We start from the raw sequence: 25,130 nt of genomic DNA on the forward strand, positions 1-25,130 counted from the left end.
GGTGGTGGGCATTAAAGCAAAACGCATGGATATTGTGTTAAAACACAACAAGGCTAGTTGCCCCTGAATACTAATTAGTTTGTTTTTAGATGAGGGGAAAGACTCTTTCAGTCTGGATTTAAACAGACTTGCTTTCCCCCTCAGGCCCCCGTGAATTGTTCTGTGGCAGAGTGATGGAACGGGAGAGGGTGTTAGTCAGCCAGGGATTCCATAATAAAGATTGTTAAGACAGTGCAGATTCCTCCTTTTCTTATTTATTTATTTTTATCCATTGCCTGCATCATCAGGCCAATAAACTATTCTGTTTGTATTCATAATTTACACTGTTATTATTATTTTTATTACAAAAATTCACATGTTCGAGTAGGGTTAAAGATTGGTTTATCAATCCTTCTTATTAATATCCACAATTGTGTAACCGAGAAATGAAACGATATAAATACAACGGGAGAGACGGGACGAACCCACTGAACCGTGCAATCACAGTTTGGCCTATTTCTGCCTCAGCTGATCCTACGTTCACACATGCACACTGACACACACACCCACAGTCATGTACACATAGCCACATGCACATGACCCCCCCCCCCCCCCCCGCACACACACTTTACACACATACTCCAAACACTTCCATACTTGGCTGCCTGCCAAGTGCTGTGTCAACTCCACAGCATTAGTTTTGCAATGTCTATATCTGTGTGTGTGTGTGTGTGTGTGTGTGTGTGTGTGTGTGTGTGTGTGTGTGTGTGTGTGTGTGTGTGTGTGTGTGTGTGTGGTTAGCATGCCATAGCAACAGATTTTGCAATGGGTTATCAGTAGCAGTTGGCTGTAGAATATTTTCAACTGCATACCAGGAACCCCTAGGAAGAAGAAAATGATCCATAGATGATTGTATACATTGGTCGATAAATGATTAGTCTGGTTCGGAAAACAGTTTTCACGGAATATATGAACTGTGCCGTCTTTTCAAAATAAGTTTAAGATGATGTTTTTGATGACATTCCGTAAAGGAAAATATATAGATATAGAAATACATGAATCAATAAATACTACAAAAGTAATTGACCTGAATGGGGAAAAAATACTTTCGGATCATGCATGTGTCATTTGGCAATCACTGAAAGAAATGATGACCGTGTGTTTGCTGTTGTTTCATCCTCTTAATAGCACACCAATTTTAAAACGTTGTCCATAATTGATACGATTCCTCGTTTGAAGCCTGCACTTGTTAACTTTTTATACCTCCGTAGTTTTATGAGAAATACCAGGATTTTGCTTTCCAGTTGTGCGAGAAATAAACAAGTATTAAATCGATGCACCTGATTGCAGTTAAGATCGAAGAAGATAAACTGCATATTTCAGGCATTTCCTCTCTGCTGACGGGTTAGCCAGTTGGCTGTCCCGTCAGCTCCAGATGCCGTCGCATGACTCCCCGCACCGGCATATGGTCTAAACTTTTCCATTCTCAGAGTTCAGTTCCCGCTCTGTTCCCAATAGTTGTTTACAACAAACAACTTGGAGCGAGTAGGCCTATTGCAGGCACTGTAGTAAGAGCAGCCAAACATGCACATGGCTTATTCCCTAAGACCTAACAAAAGTCCTTTAGTTGTGATAGGTTCACCGAACTTGAAAAACATAATTCTATTCCCTCCAAAACTTACATCACGTTGCATCATCCCAAGTTCTGAGGGGCTTGAACTTTTCTAAAGATCCTAAAGGTGAATTCTCCTGGTTTTTCTTTCTCTTTTCCAGCGGTATTCTTATACTCCCGGTGTGTCTGAGCCTTTTCTCCCTTCCCCCCTCACAGACACACCACCCACCCCTAACCCCCCCTCCCCACACACACACACACACACACACACACACACACACACACACACACACACACACACACACACACACACACACACACACACACACACACACACACACACACACACCTCCTTTGGCCCTGCAACTGCAGCCTTAATAAACCCACAACTGCCTTTGACAATGTGTTACTTGAAAGCAGGAAATAATGGGCCCTAAACACTGAATCTTTACAGGTTATTGACCTGTGCAGGAACGTTGAGGGGAGGCCAGAGGCATAGCGGGGAGCACAGGCTAAACGCACAAAAATTCCATTTCATGTATCTTTTTCTGTGTGTCTCTCACTTGTACTTTGACTGTACCACATACCCCGCCCCCCGCCCCCCCCCCCCCCTACAAAAACCTATCAAACACGGGAACAGAGGAAGACTATTGGAGTGCGACCGAGGGATTAATTATCTATGTAAAGAACGTTGAGCCGCATACCTTGAAGGGCGCAATAGGAAGGGATAGGGATTATCATGATTATTGTTCTCGTTGATGGGCAGGCGCAGCAGCATCGTGTGCATTTCTGGGCCTTTGTTGCACCGGTCTTTTAACCACAGAGCCTTTAGCATATACAGTAAAATAACAAAGGGGGGGGGGTATTTAATGTGCTGCGTTCAGCCAGATGGGTTCTGGTGTGCTCACCTTTATCTAGTAAACCCTGACCACCACCACCACCACCACACACCCCCTGCCCCACTCTCTTTAAACTATAAATGCATTTACAGCACTGTAAAACGGGGATGTCTATGGCCACATTCCCAGCAGATGGCTCGGCAACGGCTCTGCACCGGCTGCAGGGGTGAGGGTTCAAAGCCCGGTCACAATTTTAAGTATCCGTGATACCCGTTTATTCCCGTATTTTCTTTTTAGTTGTTCTCTTTCCCCCTGATTGAGTTTGCGGTGTTTCTCAACAGTTTAAGTCTCATCTTGTGTTACAAATTTTTTTGCGGAGGGGCTTTTTTCTCTTTCTTGAATGCTGCACGAGCCTTTTGGCAAGGTATTTGGCGTGCACATGTTGCTGCACAGCTTTGATGGCACGCACACAACGTCTGTATCGGAGTGTGTTTATCTCTGATTTGAACGCCCCTACGGCGCCAGGAGGGCCCGAAAGAGTTGGCAAAGCAGCACAGAAAACAATAGGAGAGAGTAAGACATCCTCACAGCTCCGCCTGCTCTGTACCACAACATTCAGTTTTCTCTGTCTTTTATGTTTGTTTGCGTGGGTCTTTTTTTGGACAATGGTTTCTGTTTTGAGAACTTCACGGCCAACTTAGACAGACAGACATCAATGTAATCTCAAGCTGCGTTTTACATTTGGAAGATCTTTCTATAAATCATAGAAACGTTTCAATCAGCACTACCATGCTTAGAAGTTGAGGCCCCAGACTGAACGGCTGCTGGAGTGTGAAGTTACACAAGGAAATGTCCTGATTAGTCAGGCTGCCTAAGGTAGGATATACTCATAATAAAAACAAAGCTAAGTTGGCATAATGCTTCTCCGTCGTCTCTTTCGTGGGCATTTAATCTGCGTCTTTTCTTTCCTGTGCGGGTGGGAACCGTTGTGGGGGGAACGTGTTTTTATCTCACTCGGATGTGCACTCGCACCTTTAGTCCTGTGATGCGTATTTCACGCACGGTTGAGGTTGAGCCCTTAGAAGAACAGACCTGGACAGACTTGTAGAAGTTTTGCAACAAATCCCACCGACCCCAGTCCGCTTCAGAGCCTCGGCGGCTGATCAGCCAAAGCCCAAACACGTGGCACCTTTCACCTTCCAGATGCATGTGTGTGTATATATATGTGTGTGTGTGTGTGGTAGGGGGGGTTGGTCTGGAGAGCCGATTCGAAGCAGTGGGTTGCCTCGAAACATTTGGTCAGTGTCTGGCCTTCTGTGTGTTTACGTGTGTGAGAGTGAGTGTGTTAAGTGGGGTTAGGAGGCGGGGGGGGGGGTTTGTCTGGCCTTTGTGGGGCTGGGAGGGAGGTGGGTTGGTGCTGTGTTGCACCCCTGCTTTGAAAAGACATTGATCCGGGTCTAGGGACAACTTCTTCATATCTGCAGGTCCTGATCACTGCCGACAGTTGCGTGGGGCATGTAAGATAGGGGATGCAATATAATATGATCAATGTTGTTGGATACCGTCTTCTTCGCCAGGGCTCAACGATAAGCCTGATCGTGATCGCACAGGCGGGGGTTATAGTTCAGCATAGCAATCAGATCAATGCAGATCAATGTATTAGATCTGACGAGGCAGCTCTGACGAAGGGGAAATAACATTGAGTAAGTTCACATTGTTTTGGTTGGCAAATCATTTGCACGCAGTATGTGTGTATGATGGCGAGAGATATAGAGCTGTGTAAAAAAGAAAAAGTCAAAAAATAGATAAGATGAGCTCGGTGTCCCGGCTGAACAGATGGAACAGAGTTTTTGTGCAGTTGAGCACTAGAAGAAGAGGAAGAAAAAAAATGTATCAAAGTCGCGATGATACCTCAAAAGACGAGTGAGGCTTTCATGTGAATTCATCCATTTTGAACCGGAATTCAATTTTAGTGTGTGTGTGTGTGTGTGTGTGTGTGTGTGTGTGTGTGTGTGTGTGTGTGTGTGTGTGTGTGTGTGTGTGTGTGTGTGTGTGTGTGTGTGTGTGTGTGTGTGTGTGTGTGTGTGTGTGTGTGTGTGTGAAGCCTTTCATGATGCCGCGCGTTTATGCGGAGCGAGTCAATATTTGTCTGCTTTGCCGCCTCCCCAGACATCCTTTGGAGCAACAGACTGCAAAGCTGTCAAAAGCGACCTGAATATTCTGTCTTTATCTGCTCCCTTGCTGCCCGCGCCCGCACAAAACACCCTCCCAGACACACACCCACGCTGTTGCACAGGATCCTCGCTCCTGTAGATTGTTTGTGGGTGTGTTTGTGCAAGCGCCTGCACACATGTCTTGTCTGTTGCCTCGCTGTCTTGACCGCGTGTGTTGTGTAAGCGAGCGACCTCTTTGCTGTCATGGAAAGCACTGAATATGATCGCTCACATGAGAATTGCATATAGTGTCTATGTCTCTCGCTGTTGTTAACTCTGTTACTTGGGATCTCTTTTTTTATTTTTTATTCGCTAGTGTGTGTGTCGTTGTTTGTGTATGTGTGTGTGTGTGTGTTTGTTTGTATTTTCGTCTGGGTGTGTTTGTATGAGCGTGTGTGTGTGTGTGTGTGTGTGTGTGTGTGTGTGTGTGTGTGTGTGTGTGTGTGTGTGTGTGTGTGTGTGTGTGTGTGTGTGTGTGTGTGTGTGTGTGTGTGTGTATGAGCGAACATGTGTGTGTTTGTATGAGTCCGCGTCTGTGTGTGTAGGTGTGTTTGTGTGTGTTCCCGCGACAGTGTACACCTACTTGAGCACAGGGAACAGGGAGTACCGGGGCCACAGCCCTTTTCATTTTTTTCTAGTTGGCAGCCTCTGTGGCTGTTGTGCCACTGATAAGAGGCTGGTGGGGTGGGGGGGGGGGGGGGGGGGAGAGAGAGATACAATGAGAGAGAGACATGAGAAAAATGAGAGAGAGATGGAGAGAGACAGAACAGAAAGAGAGAGCTGGACTGAAAATGAGACAGACAAAGGGAGGGACAGTGAGGGAGGGCAAGGGAAGGAAGGATGGGCCGAGGGAGAGAGGGGGAGGGAGGGAGGGACGGAGGGACGGAGAGGGAGAGTGGTGTCTACTTGTGTGCCAGTTCTTTTTGTTTTTTAAGGTGGGTACTGTCTTATGTAACCTAGTTATGTAGCTCAGCAAACAGCCAAAAAAGGTTGTTGTTGTGGTGTCCTTGCTTGTCCCCCTGGCTGGGCTTCTTATACACTGTTATCTCGGCTCTCTCTTTCCTCTCTTTAATATTTCCTCTTCTTCCCTTCCCCTATCTTTTCTATTTTTCTGTCCTGGAACATTGTCATGTTGTTGAGTTATTATTTATATTTTTTTATCTGATAATTGTCAACAAAATGGCGGCACTGTTTCTGATGCCAGTTCTGCTTGCCAGCATAATAATTGTCCACAGACCGTTTTGGTCAAAACAATCCGTTGTTTTTCAATCATATTGTACAAAGGGGAAACTGTGTATTCCAAGAAAGATTAGACACCAGAAACACGGTTACTGTTTTTCAACATTATTCTATACAGATCCCAAAAACGAATGAGAATCAGAAGATATCTGCAAATACCTGTACCCTGCTTGAGGTATAGATATATACTAGATGTAAGGAAAAGATTTTTGTAAATAATGAAGTGTATCCATATTCTTCCAGCAAGTTCCCTGCACAAAAACATTCTTAACCGAAGGTTGTTTTTCAGGAATATTAAAAGATGTGGGCCAATAAGGTTCTAGATTTTTTTTTATTCTACAGAGACGGGAAGGAGATATCTGTTGTGCGACTCGTATCATTGGAATGCAACGGACAGCAAACATTAGAATTCCTTTAAAAGGCTCTTACAGAGAGGTGGTATTCAAATATCAGAACAAAACAAATAGAGCAATTATCTTTGTGTCGGATGGGGGGGGAGAACGTACACTGTTGAATGGGATGAGGTTTCTCAATGGGTCCTTTATGAGATCACATCAGCCGACACTGTGTGTGTGTGTGTGTGTGTGTGTGTGTGTGTGTGTGTGTGTGTGTGTGTGTGTGTGTGTGTGTGTGTGTGTGTGTGTGTGTGTGTGTGTGTGTGTGTGTGTAGGGTGATGATTGTTTGTCTCTAGGAATTTGGACAGATAGTTGAGGGGGGTTTGTCTGTTGGTAGTCATTTTATTTCTCCTGATACTTTGTGTTGAAATTGACGGTAACCATGCAATATCGACTAAATACTATGTATTTTGGGACCCGATCTGTAACTTGGTCTTCTTATTAAATTTGCAACGGCAACATAAAAATAATCTTTAGTATTGTCCATGCTGGTGAAGGCTGTTTATTCTACTGAGATAGCAAGAATGGGCATAGCTCGTTCTGGCGGGACACTTAAGTCATGCGCCCCCTATCAGCTGACAGCTAACACTGGCTAATCAAACGCACGTAGAATCAATCTAAAGACCTTCCATCTCAAACACACAATCTGCGAAGTTAAGTGTGCCCCCACCACTTCCCCAGCCTCCACCTGCTCTGGTTCTGCTCTGTATTGCATTTAACCTACACAATGGGCTGAGAGATCGGATGTACCCAATTGGGGATTGTGTAGTGCTCCCTGTTGTCAAATGTTGACAGAATTTGACAACAGGGAGCATTATGCAATGATTGTATGCTGTTGGTATTCCGTATCTAACTGTATCTCATGCTTTAAATCCTACTTTAAGGAGCACCACTAAAGAGTGAAACCATACCGCCAAACTCAATTGTAATACCATTTCATGCAAGGAATGGTTCAATCCAAGACATGAGTGACTCCTGAAAGAAAATAATTGAAGTAAATCCATGTCTTTGAAAGCGTTTTTCAGTGCGTTCAACCTTGCGCTATTAGGAATCCCAATCCCAATGATTACATGTTTCCAAATATCTTAACACATGCAAGGAAAGGGACATAGGGTGGTTGGTGCATAAAAGACAAGAAGCAAGGAGAGGGCTAGAGGCTATAGATAATTCACATATCCTAAAGTAACATGAGACGTTGTGCTTCTCACTTCAGATAATGCAAAGGCCATCTCCGATTGCAGAGGTAGGCCAGAGTTAAAATGTTAAATTCGGAAACCTACACAGGATGTCACACGTTTTTTGCTTACCTCCTCTCAACAAACCATCGAGACTATGCTTACTCGACGCCTCGCAGTCAGGCCTATATGTTCTGACGGGGGGAGAAGTGAAAATGGAATACAGCCTCCATGGCATTTGGCACCTGACCTACACACGCACACACTCTTGACAAGGCTCTTAAGATGTTATGTCAACTAAGGGCTGAATCTGTCGCAACGTGATGGATAGCTGGTAGTCAGCAGCGCAGGCGGAGGAAGCTGAACTGCCGTTATTGCAGCCCCTTCCTGCCGCCACCACCGATCTGATGTATTTCCTGCTTTTGCACGATGTCTTACAACACTTTTGCGTGTCACAATTTTTTCAGAATTGTTTATTATTTACGAAATTGGGATAGCACCTAGAAACGCCATTCATTATCGTGTTCACCACTTCCTTAGCGACCTAGGTTTTGCAGGAACGATTTCACATAGCACGGTTTGTACAGTATTTGTGCAACCATATTGGGGTTGGAACTAGAAACGGCATGCATCCTCGTGTTAACCACTTCCTCAGCACCCTCTTTAAGCAGGCACGTGGACATCCATGCTTGTGGGTGTGTGTGTGTGTGCGAGGGTGTGTGTGTGTCTGCAAGGGTGTGTGTGTGCATCTGCGAGGGTGTGTGTGTCTGCGAGGGTGTGCGCAGGCGCCTGGAAAAGAGTTACGGTTCACGTAAATTAGGAGCCTTTGCCTTTCCCTGCCTGCCACCCGCCTCCACTCTTACTTCCTAAACTAACAAGTTCGCCTGCTCGCGGCCAAAGCGACAGGCCCCAGGATTTATCACTTTAATTTGGTTACCCCGACCTCCTGCACCCCACCAAGCCTTCAGCTTGGCTGGCAACGGCCTCTCGCTGGGTGGCTGCTCCGTTGCGTCAAAAACACCAAACAACACGACTGAAAACAAGAAGTTTGAAGGCGTTGACCTTCGGTAAGTTAGGGCGCCACACGCCTCCGTGTGGGGGGGCCGGGCGAGGGCCTCTTTATTTCAAGGGCGATTTATGTCCTCTGCAATGCAAGCCCGGGGCCCATCGCTTCGCACTAAAGTCCCAGTGCAGGCCCATTTATTTATCACATGTTGCGCCGGCGGCTTTAAGGTGTCCGGAAAGACTCATGGATACAGTGTCGCTGGCCGCTCCCCTCTCCCACACATGGAGGTTTGATCCGCCTGATGCGTTTTCGTGTCCACATGACTTATGATGTCATTGTCTTACTATTTGGAGAAAGTGAATAGTCATCCCTGAAATATGATATGGGGATGTCAATATTGCGGTATTTGCCAACAAAAATTATATTTGAAATCGCCTAGCCCTACAACCAACATGTATTGAATCTTGATATCCTCTCCGTCTCTTCTTCTGTCTCTCACTCGTTTTAATGAACTGTACATGAATACAACTAGTAGCAGTTTTCAATATTTGTCGCTCTTGCATGCACCAAAAAGGCGGCATTTATATACAATTCTATCAACAGCATAATGTCAAAGTAATAATGATAATGCTCAAGAAAACAAATTATTTCAACAGTCCACAACCTCCTCACCAAACACGTTGAGCTAGAGAACAGCAGTTACATTAAAGCTGGCAGACAAGTTGCACACTCACGGGGCCGTGTGTGTGTGTGTGTGTGTGTGTGTGTGTGTGTGTGTGTGTGTGTGTGTGTGTGTGTGTGTGTGTGTGTGTGTGTGTGTGTGTGTGTGTGTGTGTGTGTGTGTGTGTGTGTGTGTGTGTGTGTGTGTGTGTGTGTGTTCTATAACCTGTTGCATAAGCACTCAACTGGCAAGCACACTGTGTCATGTACAGCCTGCGTGTCATTTCTGCTTCTGGTAGAGCAAGCTCAATACAGTACAGCTCGTTCCCCACTGGTTCTGTGGTTGCAACACTCCTTCCTTCCTACTTGGATTTTTTTTTCCATCCAAGAATTTACTTCCTTGTTTCATTGTGTGCTTTCTGTAATCTTTCTCGCACTGGCTCGGTCTCGCTCTTCCTTTCAAAGTCAAATGAGCTTTATTGACAGAAAAATCGTATATTGCCAAAGAAAACATCAATATAGGTGATTCAAGTTTTGTTTACTGGAGAACAAGAAAAGAGATTAAATTTAACAATAAAACAATTAAAAAAAAAGATGTGAGGACAACAGTGGAGGTATATCAGATTATCCACTTCATCGGGCCTATTCTTTGAGTCGTTGTTTTTTAATAACAAAGCAAAAGTAAATAGAATATATCTCCACAAGTGCACGGGTTATGATAGCCCTCTAGCACTTTGATGAGTACCTGGGTAATTATTGAATGCCAATAAAGTGCAGCAAAAATATTGAGGTTTTAGCAGAGGTAGGTTAGGTAAAATCTGGAAGATGGAAGATGTCTTGAGAACCCAATGCTTCTTATTTTGTTTGGGGTTGGAATTTTCGTTTTTTTGTTAGCTAAAAATGGTTATGATAAACTTAGGGTTGAGAATCTAATCTTTCTTGTGGTGTGTCACATACCTTGGTTTCTCATGGAATGAATTGCCCTTCAACATCTTGCATTTGGGAGGGAGGGGCTTTTCCCGGATACGGGCCATTTCAGGATGAAGAGGTTAAGAGGGAGCAACTATATTAGGGGCTTCTAGGTCAGCAAAGTATTTTTTCATGGTAAATGTTACATTTTACTCTGGTCAGAGATTGTATTTTGGACAAGAATTTGGTTTTTATTTTCTATATTTGCTGCAGTGTAGCAGTAAATGTTGTTCTGACTCCCCCTTGTTCTGTGCGGCAGAGTTGAAGAAGCCTGTCCTCTCCAGGCTGTTAGGGGCTGCCTGTGTCTCTCAGTCTCTATGACCAGGCTGTGGTAGCTGAGTCTGCACAAAATTAGTTCTTCCTCTGTTCGTGTACATGGTTGGTCAAATTGTCTGCTGATGTGTACTGTCTGGGAAGAGCCAAATAACGGGAGTTTGCTTACATTTTTTTTTGTGGAAGATCCAATAGTCCAGTAGTCCAATTGCTAATTAATTCATATTTTTCTTGAGCTATAATTTGGTAGGGCCAGTTTGTGTGAGGGCTGTCCTGAGGCTCCTAAGAGGAGGTGAGTCTCAGGACTAGCTGGTTTAGAGGACTCCTCTATTTGTTCGCCTCCTGGCAATGGAGGGCTTAATAATGGTAGGAATTGGGCCAACTTGCATTTAAGCGTTATGGAATTTTATTGCTCTTTTTTTTTAAATGTTATTTAAAAGAGGAAATCTGCCGAAATCGGCTCGGCATCCATCGTTGGGGGTGTTCCTCTGTACTGATTAGAATTGTCATACTAATTCCAGCATGCAGGGCTCTGATTGCCAGCCGACCCCACAGCGACATAAAGTAGAATTGGTTAGATTATGGATTTTTATATTTTGAGCGAGATTGGAATAGATACATCCAAGTTAGTAAACTTTTTTAAGGCATGAAAAGCCCTTCTTCTCCCCTTTGAAATCACTGATGGCCAGGTTGAAGTTCCTTGTCAAAGTGATAATTTTTGTCCCAAATACATATACTAGTATGTTTTTTACTGTCAGCTCAGAAATGACCTATATTGTTTTTCCTCACATCTGGGTGTCTTTTATAGAAGACCATGATTCTGCTCTTATCCAGGTAAACTATCAGGGCCCAGGTCTCCCAGAAGGTTTGCTGAATATCTAATTGCTGTTGTAAGGTTTTCTTAGATGGGGGAGAATACTAACATCATCTGCAAACAGTAGACATTTGATGTCCGTGTCCGAAAGAGTAAGACCAGGTGTACACGATTGTTTCAAAGATCTTGCCAATTCATCATTGTAAACATTAAACAGGTTCGCGCTCTCTCTCTCTCTCGCTCTCTCTCTCTCTCTCTCTCTCTCTCTCTCTCTCTCTCTCTCTCTCTCTCTCTCTCTCTCTCTCTCTCTCTCTCTCTCTCTCTCTCTCTCTCTCTCTCTCTCTCTCTCTCTCTCTCTCTCTCTCTCTCTCTCTCTCTCTCTCTCTCTCTCTCCTTTTGTAACCCTCTTAACACTGTGCCAAGAATAAACCAAGGTTTGGAGAGGTTTCTCTGTGCTTCCAATAGAACAGGCACAAGCACATACCCACACCTGTCCTTCTGCCGGGCTGTTTATATGAATACTGTATAACGTCCTTTGATGCTCCTTCCGAAACCCTGTGTACTGCGACAGTCACAAACAAACCTCAACAAGATTGAAGGGTTCCAAGTTATATTTGTCTATTTTACGGAACACGTGTTTAGTAACACTGCCCATCTTTGCAATGCATGCCTGAAATGCTTGCGTCCGTTACCCCTTTTAATTTCCAATTAATCTGTAAATACTGGCAGTGTAGGCTGGCGTGTGTGTTGTGTATGGAGGGTTTATTAACATTGACGTTTGTGTGTGTTTCTGTCCTCGTCCAGCTGGTGAGAAGGCCATCGTGTGTGATCAGTGTGGCGCCCAGTTCCAGACCGAAGAATCCCTGGAGTCTCATCGGCATATACACACCGGTAGGAACACACACACACACACACACACACACACACACACACACACACACACACACACACACACACACACACACACACACACACACACACACACACACACACACACACACACACACACACACACACACACACACACACACACACACATATGCCCAATCCCACAGGGAGTCATAAAACCAAAACATAGCAAAACACATGCAAAAACACACACAAAGAGACCATGACCATGCACACATGTTGAAAGTACTTGTGCACACATGTGCAGGCTCTGACAAAGGGATACATGCAATACATGCATATCAACATGTTATTCCAGAGGTTGACTCACGCACATGTTGTACAACAGCACCATGTGTGTGTGAGACAAACCCACTGGCCCTCCTCCGTCCACAGCTACTATATGCATCGCTTCTTTCTCTCTGCGGAAGTGGAGGAATACCACAGCGTTTCCCCCGGGTTTGCACTCCTGCTTTAGGAAAAAGCAGGAGACACGTGTGCGCACATGCTTGTGTGTGTGTGCATAGGCGTGTGTGTGTGTGTGTGTGTGTGTGTGTGTGTGTGTGTGCGCACATGCCTTTGTGCCTGTGTGTGTGCATGAGACCCAAGCAGCGCGGCTGCTACATGACGTCAGCAGTGCTCACAGGCACCACGTGTCGCCACATATTTAGCGTAATGCATGTATGCGTGTGCGCACGGCCTCCCCACATGTGCTCTGGTGAGTGACATAACGCTGGCGCGCTGCCAGCCCCACTGCTGTTCCCTTGTTTAACCCTGCGCCCAACATGGTCGTCAGATTACTACCAGATTGTAGCACCAGCAAAGAAAAGGGGAGAAAAAAAATGAAGACAGTGACCGAAAGCTTTGAGACTACACACGTGTAACTCTACCCCGGCCCCCCCACCACGCCATACACACACACACACACACACACACACACACACACACACACACACACACACACACACACACACACACACACACACACACACACACACACACACACACACACACACACGCCACACAAGAATACAAGCCTACATACACACACACCTGAATCCCCGTAATGTATTTCTTCCTTAATTTCAAGGTTAGCCTTATTTCTTTTACAAATGCACATACACACAAACACATGCACAAGCATATATCGTAATTACATACACACTTTGTACTTGACATGGTAATGCAGTTTGCAGGAAGATTATTTCTCACACACACACACACACACACACACACACACACACACACACACACACACACACACACACACACACACACACACACACACACACACACACACACTAACACACACACACTAACACACTAACACACACACACTGGGACCTAGAGGTATGGGAGGAAAGGGTTAAATGAGGCTAATGATCCAGCAGCCATAACAGCAGGGGAAAAAAAAGGGAGAACGCTAAATATAGCACAGACCCCAGTCTGGTCTGGAACTGTGTGTGTGTGTGTGTGTGTGTGTGTGTGTGTGTGTGTGTGTGTGTGTGTGTGTGTGTGTGTGTGTGTGTGTGTGTGTGTGTGTGTGTGTGTGTGTGTGTGTGTGTGTGTGTGCAAGGTCTTCCATTCTGACTAATGCAACAGCAGTGCCCACGAGGGGGGGAGAAGTTGCCATTACATCTCTCAGAGCTTTCGTGTAGAAATCTGCTGAACAAACGCTGTTGCAATTTCAACATTTCCTCTAGAAAGAGCTAACTTTAACATGTAATTTCAAGGCCTGATTTTGCATACTTAAATATAAATAAATAAATATAGAAATATATGAGAGAGAGAGAGAGAGAGAGAGAGAGAGAGAGAGAGAGAGAGAGAGAGAGAGAGAGAGAGAGAGAGAGAGAGAGAGAGAGAGAGAGAGAGAGAGAGAGAGAGAGAGAGAGAGAGAGAGAGAGAGAGAGATTGCCATTTCAATCTCCAGAGCACTAAAGGTATTGTGGTGTCTGCTTTCCGGTCATGCCTCATCTTATCTGTTGACAATATTTGGCCTGGCTACCACGTTTACTGGGGTGATGAAGCCTCATGTTTCCTTTTTGAATGGCTGCTATTGTGACATAGTCAACCGGTAGGTTGAAACAACTGCTCTCTCTCTCTCTCTCTCTCTGTCTCTGTCTCTGTCTCTGTCTCTCTCTGTCTCGTTTTCATGCTGTCCCTGCTGCTGTTTTGTTTTCCTCATGTAGAGGGGTGTTTATCTGTAAGCAAGGAGCAGCAGATCTTCGAGCTGTGCGTGTCTGCGCCCATGTGTGTATTTGTACGTTTGCCTGTGTGCGGCTGTGCATTTTTGCGTGTGCGTTTGTGCGTGCGTTTCCATGTACGCACGTCCGTGCAAAGCAGCTGCATGTGGTTTGCTGTTTATCCCCCAGTCCCTGCGAATTCATCTCACTTGGCAACACACACACATAAACACACACACGCACACACAAACAGAAACACACACACAAACGAGCGCACACACACGCGCGCACACACACACGCCTTCTGAAGAATCTCTTCACCAGGCTGTGTTTTAGACGTTGGATTGCTTAATGTTTCCGTCAATGTGCGGCGGGTCCTCATCGCAGCACATGCTCCAGACGCACCAGCTCACGCAGCACACACTTACTGAGGCTCAACCACAGGATGGTGTTTCGGTTTATTTAAATTTCTTCATAATTTTGATGCGTGTGGGAATGGAATTCCTCTGGAATTCAAACACCAGGATATTTCATCTCAATAGGGAGGTGTTCAGGAGGGGTCTTTATTCCAGGGTTTGCTGCATAATCAGTGGTCTCTCTCTCTCTCTCTCTCTCTCTCTCTCTCTCTCTCTCTCTCTCTCTTCTCCCTCCCCCTGATTTATTTGTTTGAGATATTTGTATTCATTTGACATAAATATTATTTGTTAAAAATGTAAATACATCTCTCAAACTGTCTCTTTCTGTGTGTCTCTCTCACTGTGTGTCTTCCTCACGCTCTCCTGCACGTAAGTGTACTCAGTGTGACTTAGGCCTCAGAGTAAACAACTCTCCTTTCTCAAGCCAGAACTAGTTTGGTTGGAGAGAGAGATATAGACAGAGAAAAAGAGGGAGACGGAGAAGGGAGTCCAGAACAGTCTGTCTTTGTCTGTCCGTCCACATGCCCAACGATTGCTATGCATGTGGCTGTAGAAATATTCACACTGGTGGTCTCACAATCAGTCTATGCAAACACCACAAAACTGCACACGCATGCACACACACACACAGCTTCTGAAGAATCTCTTCACGTGTATACACACAGACACGCTATGTATACACACACTCAAGGAATCTGTGGTGTTACTCAGTAAAATGAGGCCAAGGCGGTTGCGACTGCACAAGGGGTCACGTCAAAAGTGTCGATCGTCTCAATCACATTAGGCCAGCGCTGGCATCTGTTTAGCATTTAGCTAATTGTGATGTTATTAAGATGTCAGTGAGCATTAGCTTGGCGATAAGCAAAGCAAATATTCTTCCCCCCTTTGCAGGCATCCCTGAAGCGTGCACACACACTCACACACACACAGACACACACAAACACACACTCACACAAACACACACAGGCGAGCACTCTTTGTGCACTCAAATTCAAAATGCAAACAGGCACACACAGCAAAGCACCGCAAGTTTTGGGGGAGCGGTTTGCCATTTGACCCCTCCATCAGCCTGCGCCTCCTCCTCCTCCTCTTCCTCTTCCTCCTCCTCCTGGTTAGATTGTTAGTGTAAACAAAGGTAGTATGCGTACATGTGCCTTTTTTTGCTACGGTTTTTAGTTTATTTAGAAACACACATTTAATCCAGAAAAAAAAAAAGGAAAAGAAAAGGTAGTTCTTGAAGCTGTCTCCGAGGTCAGCCTCGGCACGGCGGCGTGGACAGGATTGGCTGCCATATGGCGTGCCAATGCACTGATTAGGTTACGGTGGTAGCTGTAGGTGAAACCCATCTCATTCACCAGACGAGTGAAAACACAGCAATGCACAAACCACACACAGACAGGAAAGACAAGATGGGTTTAAAAGGATCTGCTTTCAACAAATATTTTCTACGAAATGAAACGACCTCAAATGACGAGTGATACTGGAATATACCAAACAAAAACGATACTTAGGACTGCTACTGGAATCTGAGGTCACAAATAAATGCTTGGGACTCCCACTGGACTCTGAGGTTACAGATGTATGTGTATATATATATATATATATATATATATATATATATATATATATATATATATATACTACACACACACAAACATACGCAGCGACGGAGTTGAATAACTTAATCCAGCCCTTTAGAATAGACTTTATTTGTCATTGTGCATTGGATACACAACAACATTTGTTAGCTTTAGCTCCCTCGCTCTCTCCCCCCGCCCCTTCCCTCCCCTCACCTGCTCTCGTCTCTCCAAACGAGCAGCAGTGGGCCGTGGCACTATCAGTGGCCAAATTAAATCAAGAGCTAGCTCCTCGACAGTCACTTCTTCTTGTGCTACTTCCCCATCTCTTTTCTCTCACCACCTACTCTTCTCTGAACCGCTCCCCCCCCCCCCCCCCCCCCCCCACCTAACGTCCTCCACCCCCCCCCCCCGCAACCCTGGATAAGATCTAAATGAGTTTTTCCAGCTGTAGCGAGATGCTGCCGCGGTCTGATGGATGCAATGTAGGAAGTCTCTGTTTGTGCGACCGTAGCGCCGCCAACCAGTGTTTGTGTTAGGGCTCCGTGTGAAATACAGCGACGCACAAAGGGATGTGGGAAAACAAATAGATATAGTTATTATCAAGAAGGATGGGAGACGGAGACGGATCACCTACCAGAACGGCTCTGTGCTGTCACAAAGGGAACAAGGGGATGAATTTGAAGATTTTCATTGTAACATTCCGGCCACAGCAGCGATAAGCTCAGGGACAATATTTATATTAACTCCATATACCCCCCCTCCCCTCTCCCCCCCCCCCCCCCCCCCCCCCCCCCGCCCCTCCATTGTACCCCACTTAGATGGGACCCGGTGGCATCCATGGTGCAGTATAATACTGCAGGGCCCCTGCCACAGAGGGTGGGCAGGGAACACACACACACACACACACACACACGCACTCGGTGGACGAGGAGACAGCCCTTCTTTTGAAAGATGAAGCGTCGGGTGGTGTTTGGTGGGGGGGGGGCGTCTCGAGCAACAAATTGGGATGTCCGCTCATGAGGGCGTTGTGTGTGTGTGTGTGTGTGTGTGTGTGTGTGTGTGTGAGGAGAATCCCTGTTTGGAAAGCATTCCTCCATGGATCAGGGCGAGCCTGTGAAAGGATGCCTGGCAGCCAGGGCGACCGGTGTGAAATGCTGCCGTGCGGGGATGAGTCGGCCTGTGTGTGGAGGAGGGATGATGGGCTGAGTGTGTGAGTTTGAGTCTGTGTGTGTGTGTGTGTGTGTGTGTTGTCAAGGGTTTTTGATTGGGTTGTGTTAGGGTTGGATTATAGACTCCCAGAGGGCTTAGCGATTCACGGGGCCATAAAATGGAAGATCAGCAGCAGGGCCGCCGTGGCAGGGCCCTGTATAAAACCACCAGACCACCACCACCTCCTCCTCCTCCTCCTCCTCCTCCTCCGACACCACCACCACCACCACCACCTCCGACACCACCACCACCACCTCCTCCGACACCTCCTCCTCCTCCTCCACCTTCAGCCCCTCCACCACCACCACCTCCTCCTCCTCCTCCTCCGACACCACCACCACCACCACCTCCTCCTCCTCCTCCTCCTCCACCTTCAGCCCCTCCACCACCACCTCCTCCTCCACCATCTCCCTCCCAGCATCACCTTCATCCCCTCCTCCACCACCACCACCTCCACACCTCCAACAGCACCTCAACCTTGAGCACCTCCTCCTCCACCACCACACCTCCCTCCAGTACCACCCTGACTACTTCCTCCACGACCCCAACCCCAACCACCACCACCTCCACCACCACGTCCTCCCATCAGCAGAACCAGCTCCACCACCAATTGCCACCACAACAAGCCAAAGCCAGGGTCACAATGCGAACCCTGCTGAGAGCATCCTCCTCGGCTGGACACCTCCCTCCTATCCAAAGGAGGTCGGATGGGGCAAAAATAATCCAAATTAAACACGGAGGGGAGACATGGGAGAATACATGAAAGACAGGGAGCGGAGGAGCGGGCGTGGGTAAAAATGTTTGAGGGACTTTGGTGTGTGTGTGTAGAGGGGAGGGGGGGGGGGGGGGGGTCCTTTGACAACCAAGGAAGAGAAAAGTCCTTGTTACGTAACTGGAGTTATCTTTTATGACTGGCATTTTAACCTTGACTTGTCAAGGACAGCACTGGCCAAACATTGACATGAGCGAGAGAGGGGACAGAGGATGGGAGGGAGGGGGAGAGAGGGAGAGAGAGGGGGGAGAGAGAGAGGGAGAGAGAGAGGGGGAGAGGGGGAGAGAGAGCTCTCTTTGGAACATCGGGCGGGCGTCAACAATGGTCCAGGCTCTTTTGTCAACAGCCCTATTTGAAGTAAATCTCCCCTCGGTAATTAGATCGGAGGCTGTTTGTGGACATCTTAAGAGAGCACATTCGCTTTTAAAACAGCAACGCACGACGGCCCTTTTAATTTACAGTGCAAATACCTTTCGATTAGCGTGGACGACATGGCTGGGAGCAGAGGGGTGAGGCAGAGGAGGGGGGAGAGAGGAGCAGGCTCAGGGCGGGTGGGGGGGGGGGGATGAAAGAGGGGGTGACAATGGAGGGGTTTTATTTTCTTTTCTCTCCTTTCTTCCTTTTTGTTTGTCTCCTGAAAGCGGGGAAGAGGTTTTGAGCACCTCCACCGTGTCCCTTAATTGTGAAGCAAGGAGATTAGTGCGGCTGCTTCCAACCTTTCACCCCAAACAAAGGAGCCATCAGATCCAGTTGCCTAGTGACACAGGGCTTTACACACCAGGGGATTTTTTTTCCTTTTTTTTTTCTCTCCCTTTGCTTTCCCCCCAAAACAGTGCTGGCTTTAGCTACCTGCGGTCTGTCTCCAGGGTGAAAGAAAAAAAACCCCACCCCTCCTGGCCTCAGTGGCTTGTACAGTGTGGTTTTTGCACGAGCCATTTCTATCCTGTTCGTCTCGCCCGCCTGGCCCTTTAACGGCGGCGGCGGCGGAAGCGGCGAACGCTGTCACGCTAATGAAACCGGCGCTCCCATTCCCTCGGCCTTCGGTCCGTCTCCCTCTGACTCGCGAATAAAAGTTAATGTTCCCGCTGCACTGCAGTGACATTCAGGACTCCGTTTAGCCATGAAGGAACGCTAGCAGGTATTTAGCTAGGCGGAGCGCGGCCCGGCGCCCGGTTCAGGGCCCGTTACGTGGCCCCGCCGCTCAATCAAAGAGCACTTAGTGGTGTCATATTGATTGTAGCGGCTTAACCCCCTTCACTTGCCAATGGGCTTCTTTTTGGCAGCCTTCCCAAAGACACTCGCCACAATGGCCCACGTCTGCACCCAGAGTTTATAAGCTACTCTTGTGTTCCGTATATAGCATCGCGGGGCAGAGAGTAAAATGGTGGCGGTCAAATTGAACCAAGTAACATGAGGATGAAGATGGTCGAAGGAATTGCGACCTTGCATTCTTTATGTTGATACTCTTTCTTTCAGGGGAAATGCAATTTCTTTTCCATGTATAATAGAGTAGTAATATCTAAAGGCATATGAGTTCAATCCAAGTTTCCAGGACTTGCCGCGACTGGTTCCAGACTGTATGAGAGTTCCCCTGCGTGTGCACTAGTTCGAGGCTGTATGAGTGTTGTGTGCATTTCCCGCTCAAAGGCTGGCCCTGGTAGTGCTACTAACTTTAGGAGCTCGAGTGGGGGCCTATTATTATATAATACTGCAAAGGTGGACACTTACCAGTTTATAGCAGGGTTCTCTCTGAGAGCAGATTGTTTTGATGGATGGCACCTGGTAAGGCCTTTTGCGAACTGCACTGAAAAAAAAAACCCCACTGTTGTGCTCAACATAAGTCGGTAGAAAAGAAAACCTTGAATAACTCCTTAACCCCCCAATAGGCACGGCAAAGACGGAGCAGAGAAACAGTATTAGAGCTGTGCTTGTATTTATCTAAAGCTAATATCTGGGGATCATATTTGTTGACTCCTCCTATGTCTTTGGTTAGGCAGTGGGCTTTTTCCTTTTGAAGCACTGCTGTGTTTTCTGCTGGCTAAGCCTAGTCTAGCTAGGCGACTCCCCCCTGACATTTGATCAACTCATTTCAGTATTAGCACAGGTGTGGGACCGGGGGAGGGGTCAACAGTTCACCTGATTACTCAGCATTCCTCCACTGAGTTGTCTGCTCACAGCTCACCCCACATGTTCAGATGTGGCCATGACCTGGAATGCTTTGATCTGCATTGCTAATTACTCAGCACTGGATTTCATGGAGTCCATAACATGGCATAGTAGGAAGTAAGAAGAATGACTTCTATGGATGCAAGGTTGGCTCATGCGGACTCAGACTGATGTGGTTGATTCTGCTGCATTTACAACCCTGAACAATGCATCAGTTGAATTGAAATACTTAATTGAAACTCTCTAAGCTCTTCAAACAAATGACAGCGGCCTCCACTACTTTGTAAGAGTTCACCCTTTTTTTTTTAAAGGGGATTGTGAAAGAAATGTAAATGGATTGCAACAGGTTTAACTTCCGGGTCAGTGGAAGTCCACAAACGTACTCCCTGCCAAACCGGCTCTAGTGTTGATTTGGATGGCTCGTCCAATCAGAAACCAGGGTTGTGAGATGGAGGACTCTCATTTGAGATTCCCTCCTCCACACCCCCACCCCACCCCATCAAAACCCACCCAACCAAACTAAACCCAAACGTCCACAATCCTTCTGACTCGGGTGTCGACTTACAGTCCGGGGGTTGGGGGGGGGCGTTGGGGGTCATAGCCTCATTGACCACCGGTCTCTGAAGCGTGATTGATTAGGTGGTGTTGGAGGCCAACGGCGGACCTCTGAGAGGACAGGGGTCAACTCTCCTCTCCGGAGTTGCTTCCTTTAGTACAGTCGCATCACTCCTCATTCTGCCTCGGCCTCTGTCTCCGTCCCTGTCTCCGTCATTGTCTTTGTCTTTGTCTCTATTTTGGCCTCTGTCCGTGTCTCCTTTGGGGTATTTTTTTGGTGTGGAAAACATACTTTTATCCTGCCAAAGCAAGTATGAAATATCAATAAACATTTACTTAAAAATAAAGCTGTACCAGAATAAATCAATGTGTAAACAGAGCTGTGTAACATTGCAACATTCCAAGCAAATATGTAAATAAAGGAATGCACTATTTAGTTAAAAAATACAAATGGAAACATTTAGCTTTTAATGTTGAAGATACAAAATAAATATGTATAAAGTTAATTAAAGTCAACAGTTTTTTCACTAATGTATTTAAAGGTAACCGTTTTGTTTGTATTCACAGTATGTCTGTGAACAGAGGTCAGCACGGTGCAGACAGTGCCGGAATACAGATGATTGCCCTTCATTTTCCTTTTCATCATTATCTTTCACAACGGTAACAAACGTTTCTCATCATAAGTCATGTTTTCAAACTATTTTGGGTTGTTTGTAATATGCGGAAATGTGTCTCTTGATGCCTTGGTATAGTTGGCAGGTAGTAAACTCGGTTTAACCCTCATTTTGCCTGTCGCTGGCGGCCACTCGATGGTGAGGCTGTGCTCACTGAGTCTGTACATTCTCAAGGATTTCCTTAGTTTTGGATCAATCACTGTGCTAAGGTATTCTGTCACGGTGTATTTTCTGTTGAGGGCCAACTGGTGAGGTTTCTGTCTGGTTTTTCTGCTTGTGTTTGTGAGTCCCAGAAACAGCTGGTTTCGCGGTCTTCTCTCTTTGTAGGTGAGGGCTTTGTTATGGAGCGTGTCAGGCTCACTTACTTTTAGGTGATTATTACCTTTGAATGCTTCCTTCTTCATTTTGATAATTAGGGTTAATGTCCTAATTCTGCTCTGCATGCAATATTTTGTTTTTTCTTTTGAAAGCAAAGAATGGATTTGCTGAACACTGCATGCAGAGTCTCAATTGTTGTTTGTCCCATATGTCATTTCTCTCTCTCTCTCTCTCTCTCTCTCTCTCTTTTTCTCTCTCTCTCTCTCTCTCTCCTTTTCTCTCTCTTTTTCTCTCTCTCTTGCGCTCCCTGGGAAATTGGGGGAGGGTGGACAGTGTCAATTGAACTTTTTTCCCTCTTGCTTCAGTTCTCTCTCTCTCCCTCACTCTTTCTTTTTAAGTTGCTCTTTCAAAATTGTAGGGAAGGGAATTCAATGGGCAGGATTTAAAGAGGCGCTTCGAAGCCAAGTTACAACATAGTCAAAGAGAAAGAGGCTGGTGGTTAAAGTTTTCCTCTGATTAAAACGAATAACAATCCTTAGTCCCTTGCAAGTTGTTAAAGGTACTACAGTAGACAGACATTGCATTTTGTGTATGTAAACTCGGTTTATTAAAGGGTCTACCCCAAGACAGTCTCTTGTTATGATGGAACAGTTCATAATTTAAAGTAGGATTGAAACGTCAAATCTCCCATCTTCTATCTCAAAAAATCGAAATTAAAAAATGACTCATTAAATACATTAAGCAAAAAAAAAATCTGCTTATTAGAAGGGGAAATAAACGAAAATGTTTAGCAGCCTGTTCAGAGGGAACGGGCTCCTAGCCAGGCCTGATTGAGCCGTGCTGGGAACGATCTGCTATTGAGCCGCAATTCAGAAAATGTGGACTGTCCACTCTGCCCTCGGGGGTCCAGTGCTTTTGTGGTCATAGGACCAGGATTACACTTTAACCCCGGCCACCGCCACCATGGCCCCCCCCAAGGCCTCGGGGTCAGGTGAAAGGCCAGGAATCTTAAACAGGAGAAGGGAGAAAGAAGAATAAGGAAGGAAGGGGTCGGGGGAGGGTGGGAGTGTTGGGGGAAGGGAGAGGGAGAGAGAGAGAGAGGGAGAGAGAGGGAGAGAGAGGGAGAGAGAGAGAGAGAGAGAGAGAGAGAGAGAGAGAGAGAGAGAGAGAGAGAGAGAGAGAGAGAGAGAGAGAGAGAGAGAGAGAGAGAGAGAGAGAGAGAGAGAGAGAGAGAGAGAGAGAGAGAGAGACTGAAAGTGCAATGTCTTGACCCACTTCAGGATTCCAGTTGGGTCCCATAAGCTTTTGATTGGAAGTTCCAGCCTATTTATTTTTAATTAGGTACTGTGTTTATTTAATTTTTTTAGGAATATAAAAATGAGGTAAAAAAAAAAACGTTCATAAATCATGCATCCTTTTAATTCCCCAACATCTTGAGGGGGGTAGAGTAAAGTGTCCAGAGCGTGCTCCACCTGCATTCACCTGGCTCGTATCCGTTTTCATATTCATGGGGTAGCCATTAAAGAGGAGCCTGCGTCTGCTAGCTGTTGCAGGGGGTTTGTTAGATCTAGGAGGACCAATCAGGTGCCCATGTTGGCAGGCCTCTGGGCCTTGTTCAAGCTCTCGCCCTCCCCACGCCACAGCCACACCGTCGCTTCCTGGGGTCTGTCCAGGGGTGATATACGGCCTGGAGAAAGAGGTGCCGGAGCCAGGGAGGAAGTTCTCAAGATAGAGGAGACACTGTGTGTGTGTGTGTGCGTGTGCGTGCGTGCGTGTGTGTGCGCGTGTGTGGTGGGCGGTAGGGTGGGTGGATGAGGAAGGCACTTCTGGTTCTATCAGTTTTGACAGGCCCCCAGTTAACGGACCCACTGTTTCTTTTTGTTTTCTTTTGTCGCCGTCTACAAAGGGTTTATTGAAAATGGCTGTATTTCTTGTCAGAAGAAAAAAGGCAAATCCTGGTCAATCTGCCTTTTTAATAGCAGCCTTGTGTCACGACTGGAAGTGGAAAATGTTATTTCATTGAAGTTTACTAGAACAACCGTGGCTACTTAAATGAGTCCCTCTAATGCACAGTCATAAATTATTGAACTTGTAAACCATTTTCTAAGTCGCCATTCACGGCTCTTTATTTGCCTTAACAGAGAAAATTGTGGCTGTGTCTCTCGGGTAAAACCGTTCTGACCTGTAAAGTCATGTGAGGTCTGACTCCCCATGCTCTCTCCCTCTCTCCCTCACTCCCCCTCTCTCTGGGGCTCTCCTGGTTCCTCCGTGGGACCAAACACTTGTTGGTAAAACGGAATAGTTCCCCCTCCTGGACGGTGGCAGTATTGCAGGCTGGAGACATTTGTCTCCCCCGACGTTAGTGACGCAGTAATCGATCCCCTATTCAATTGTTTCGCCTGTTAGGTCTCAAACTGACACTCATCATTATACTGTCATCATTTTTCCTCTACCTCTCTTCCCGATGGGGCAGCCAGGCAGTGCCATTTGTTTTGAATGAAAGAAGTCAATGTTTTGATAACTGCGTAGGCCTACTTCTTGCTATCTAGGTCACCAGACTTCTTGTTCTTGCCCTCCACCGTTAAGGTTTGAAGATGGGGCTTATTTAACAGTGATTTAGAACATTTTAAGGTTAAATGGTTGTACTACATTTGGTATAATGGTATTTTATCCTGCTGGGGGAATGAATCCATGGCCAATTAGTATGATTGCCATTGATTCTTTTTTTTTCATTCATCAACACAGATGAGCAAGTTATTCCCGGCCTTACCATACCATCATAATAAGTCTTATTTCTGGTGTGAAATGGCAAAATACAGATGGAAATGGTTGTTTAGGAATCTCGCCCACATACCGATGAGGATTGTTTAAATTGTACAGCCAACACAAACGTGAGCAAAAGGGCTCAAACGAAACGCAGAAATTTCCGTCATTGGAACTCCTTTAGGGCCAGCGAAAGGGCATTTCTTGTTTTGAATATTTGTCAGTGCGTAGTGGGGATATTTTTTCCACAGTAGGTTGACATTTCTTCAACTATGGCACATTCCTCTCAAGCAGCTGTTTTATTTTGCCATAATAAGTCGTATTTTATATAATGGATCGTATTCGAGATAAGAATATATCTTTATGTATCCACTAGGTTAATAAGGATCAACGGCCACATTATGTCCAATTTACTGAGATAAGGTACTTCT

General features: G+C 46.1%; 1 protein-coding gene across 1 annotated transcript in view; it reads left to right on the plus strand.

Moving 5' to 3' along the window:
* The window catches only part of zbtb16a (zinc finger and BTB domain containing 16a), a 103,073-nt gene that overhangs the window by 51,926 nt on the left and 26,017 nt on the right, over positions 1–25,130 (plus strand). The window contains exon 4 of the mRNA XM_030361355.1: positions 11,980–12,066. Coding sequence (XP_030217215.1) covers positions 11,980–12,066 — 87 coding nt within the window. The remainder of the gene's footprint in view (positions 1–11,979; positions 12,067–25,130) is intronic.

The sequence above is a fragment of the Gadus morhua genome, chromosome 7 (assembly GCF_902167405.1).
Source record: "Gadus morhua chromosome 7, gadMor3.0, whole genome shotgun sequence".
Taxonomy (NCBI): Eukaryota; Metazoa; Chordata; class Actinopteri; order Gadiformes; family Gadidae; genus Gadus; species Gadus morhua.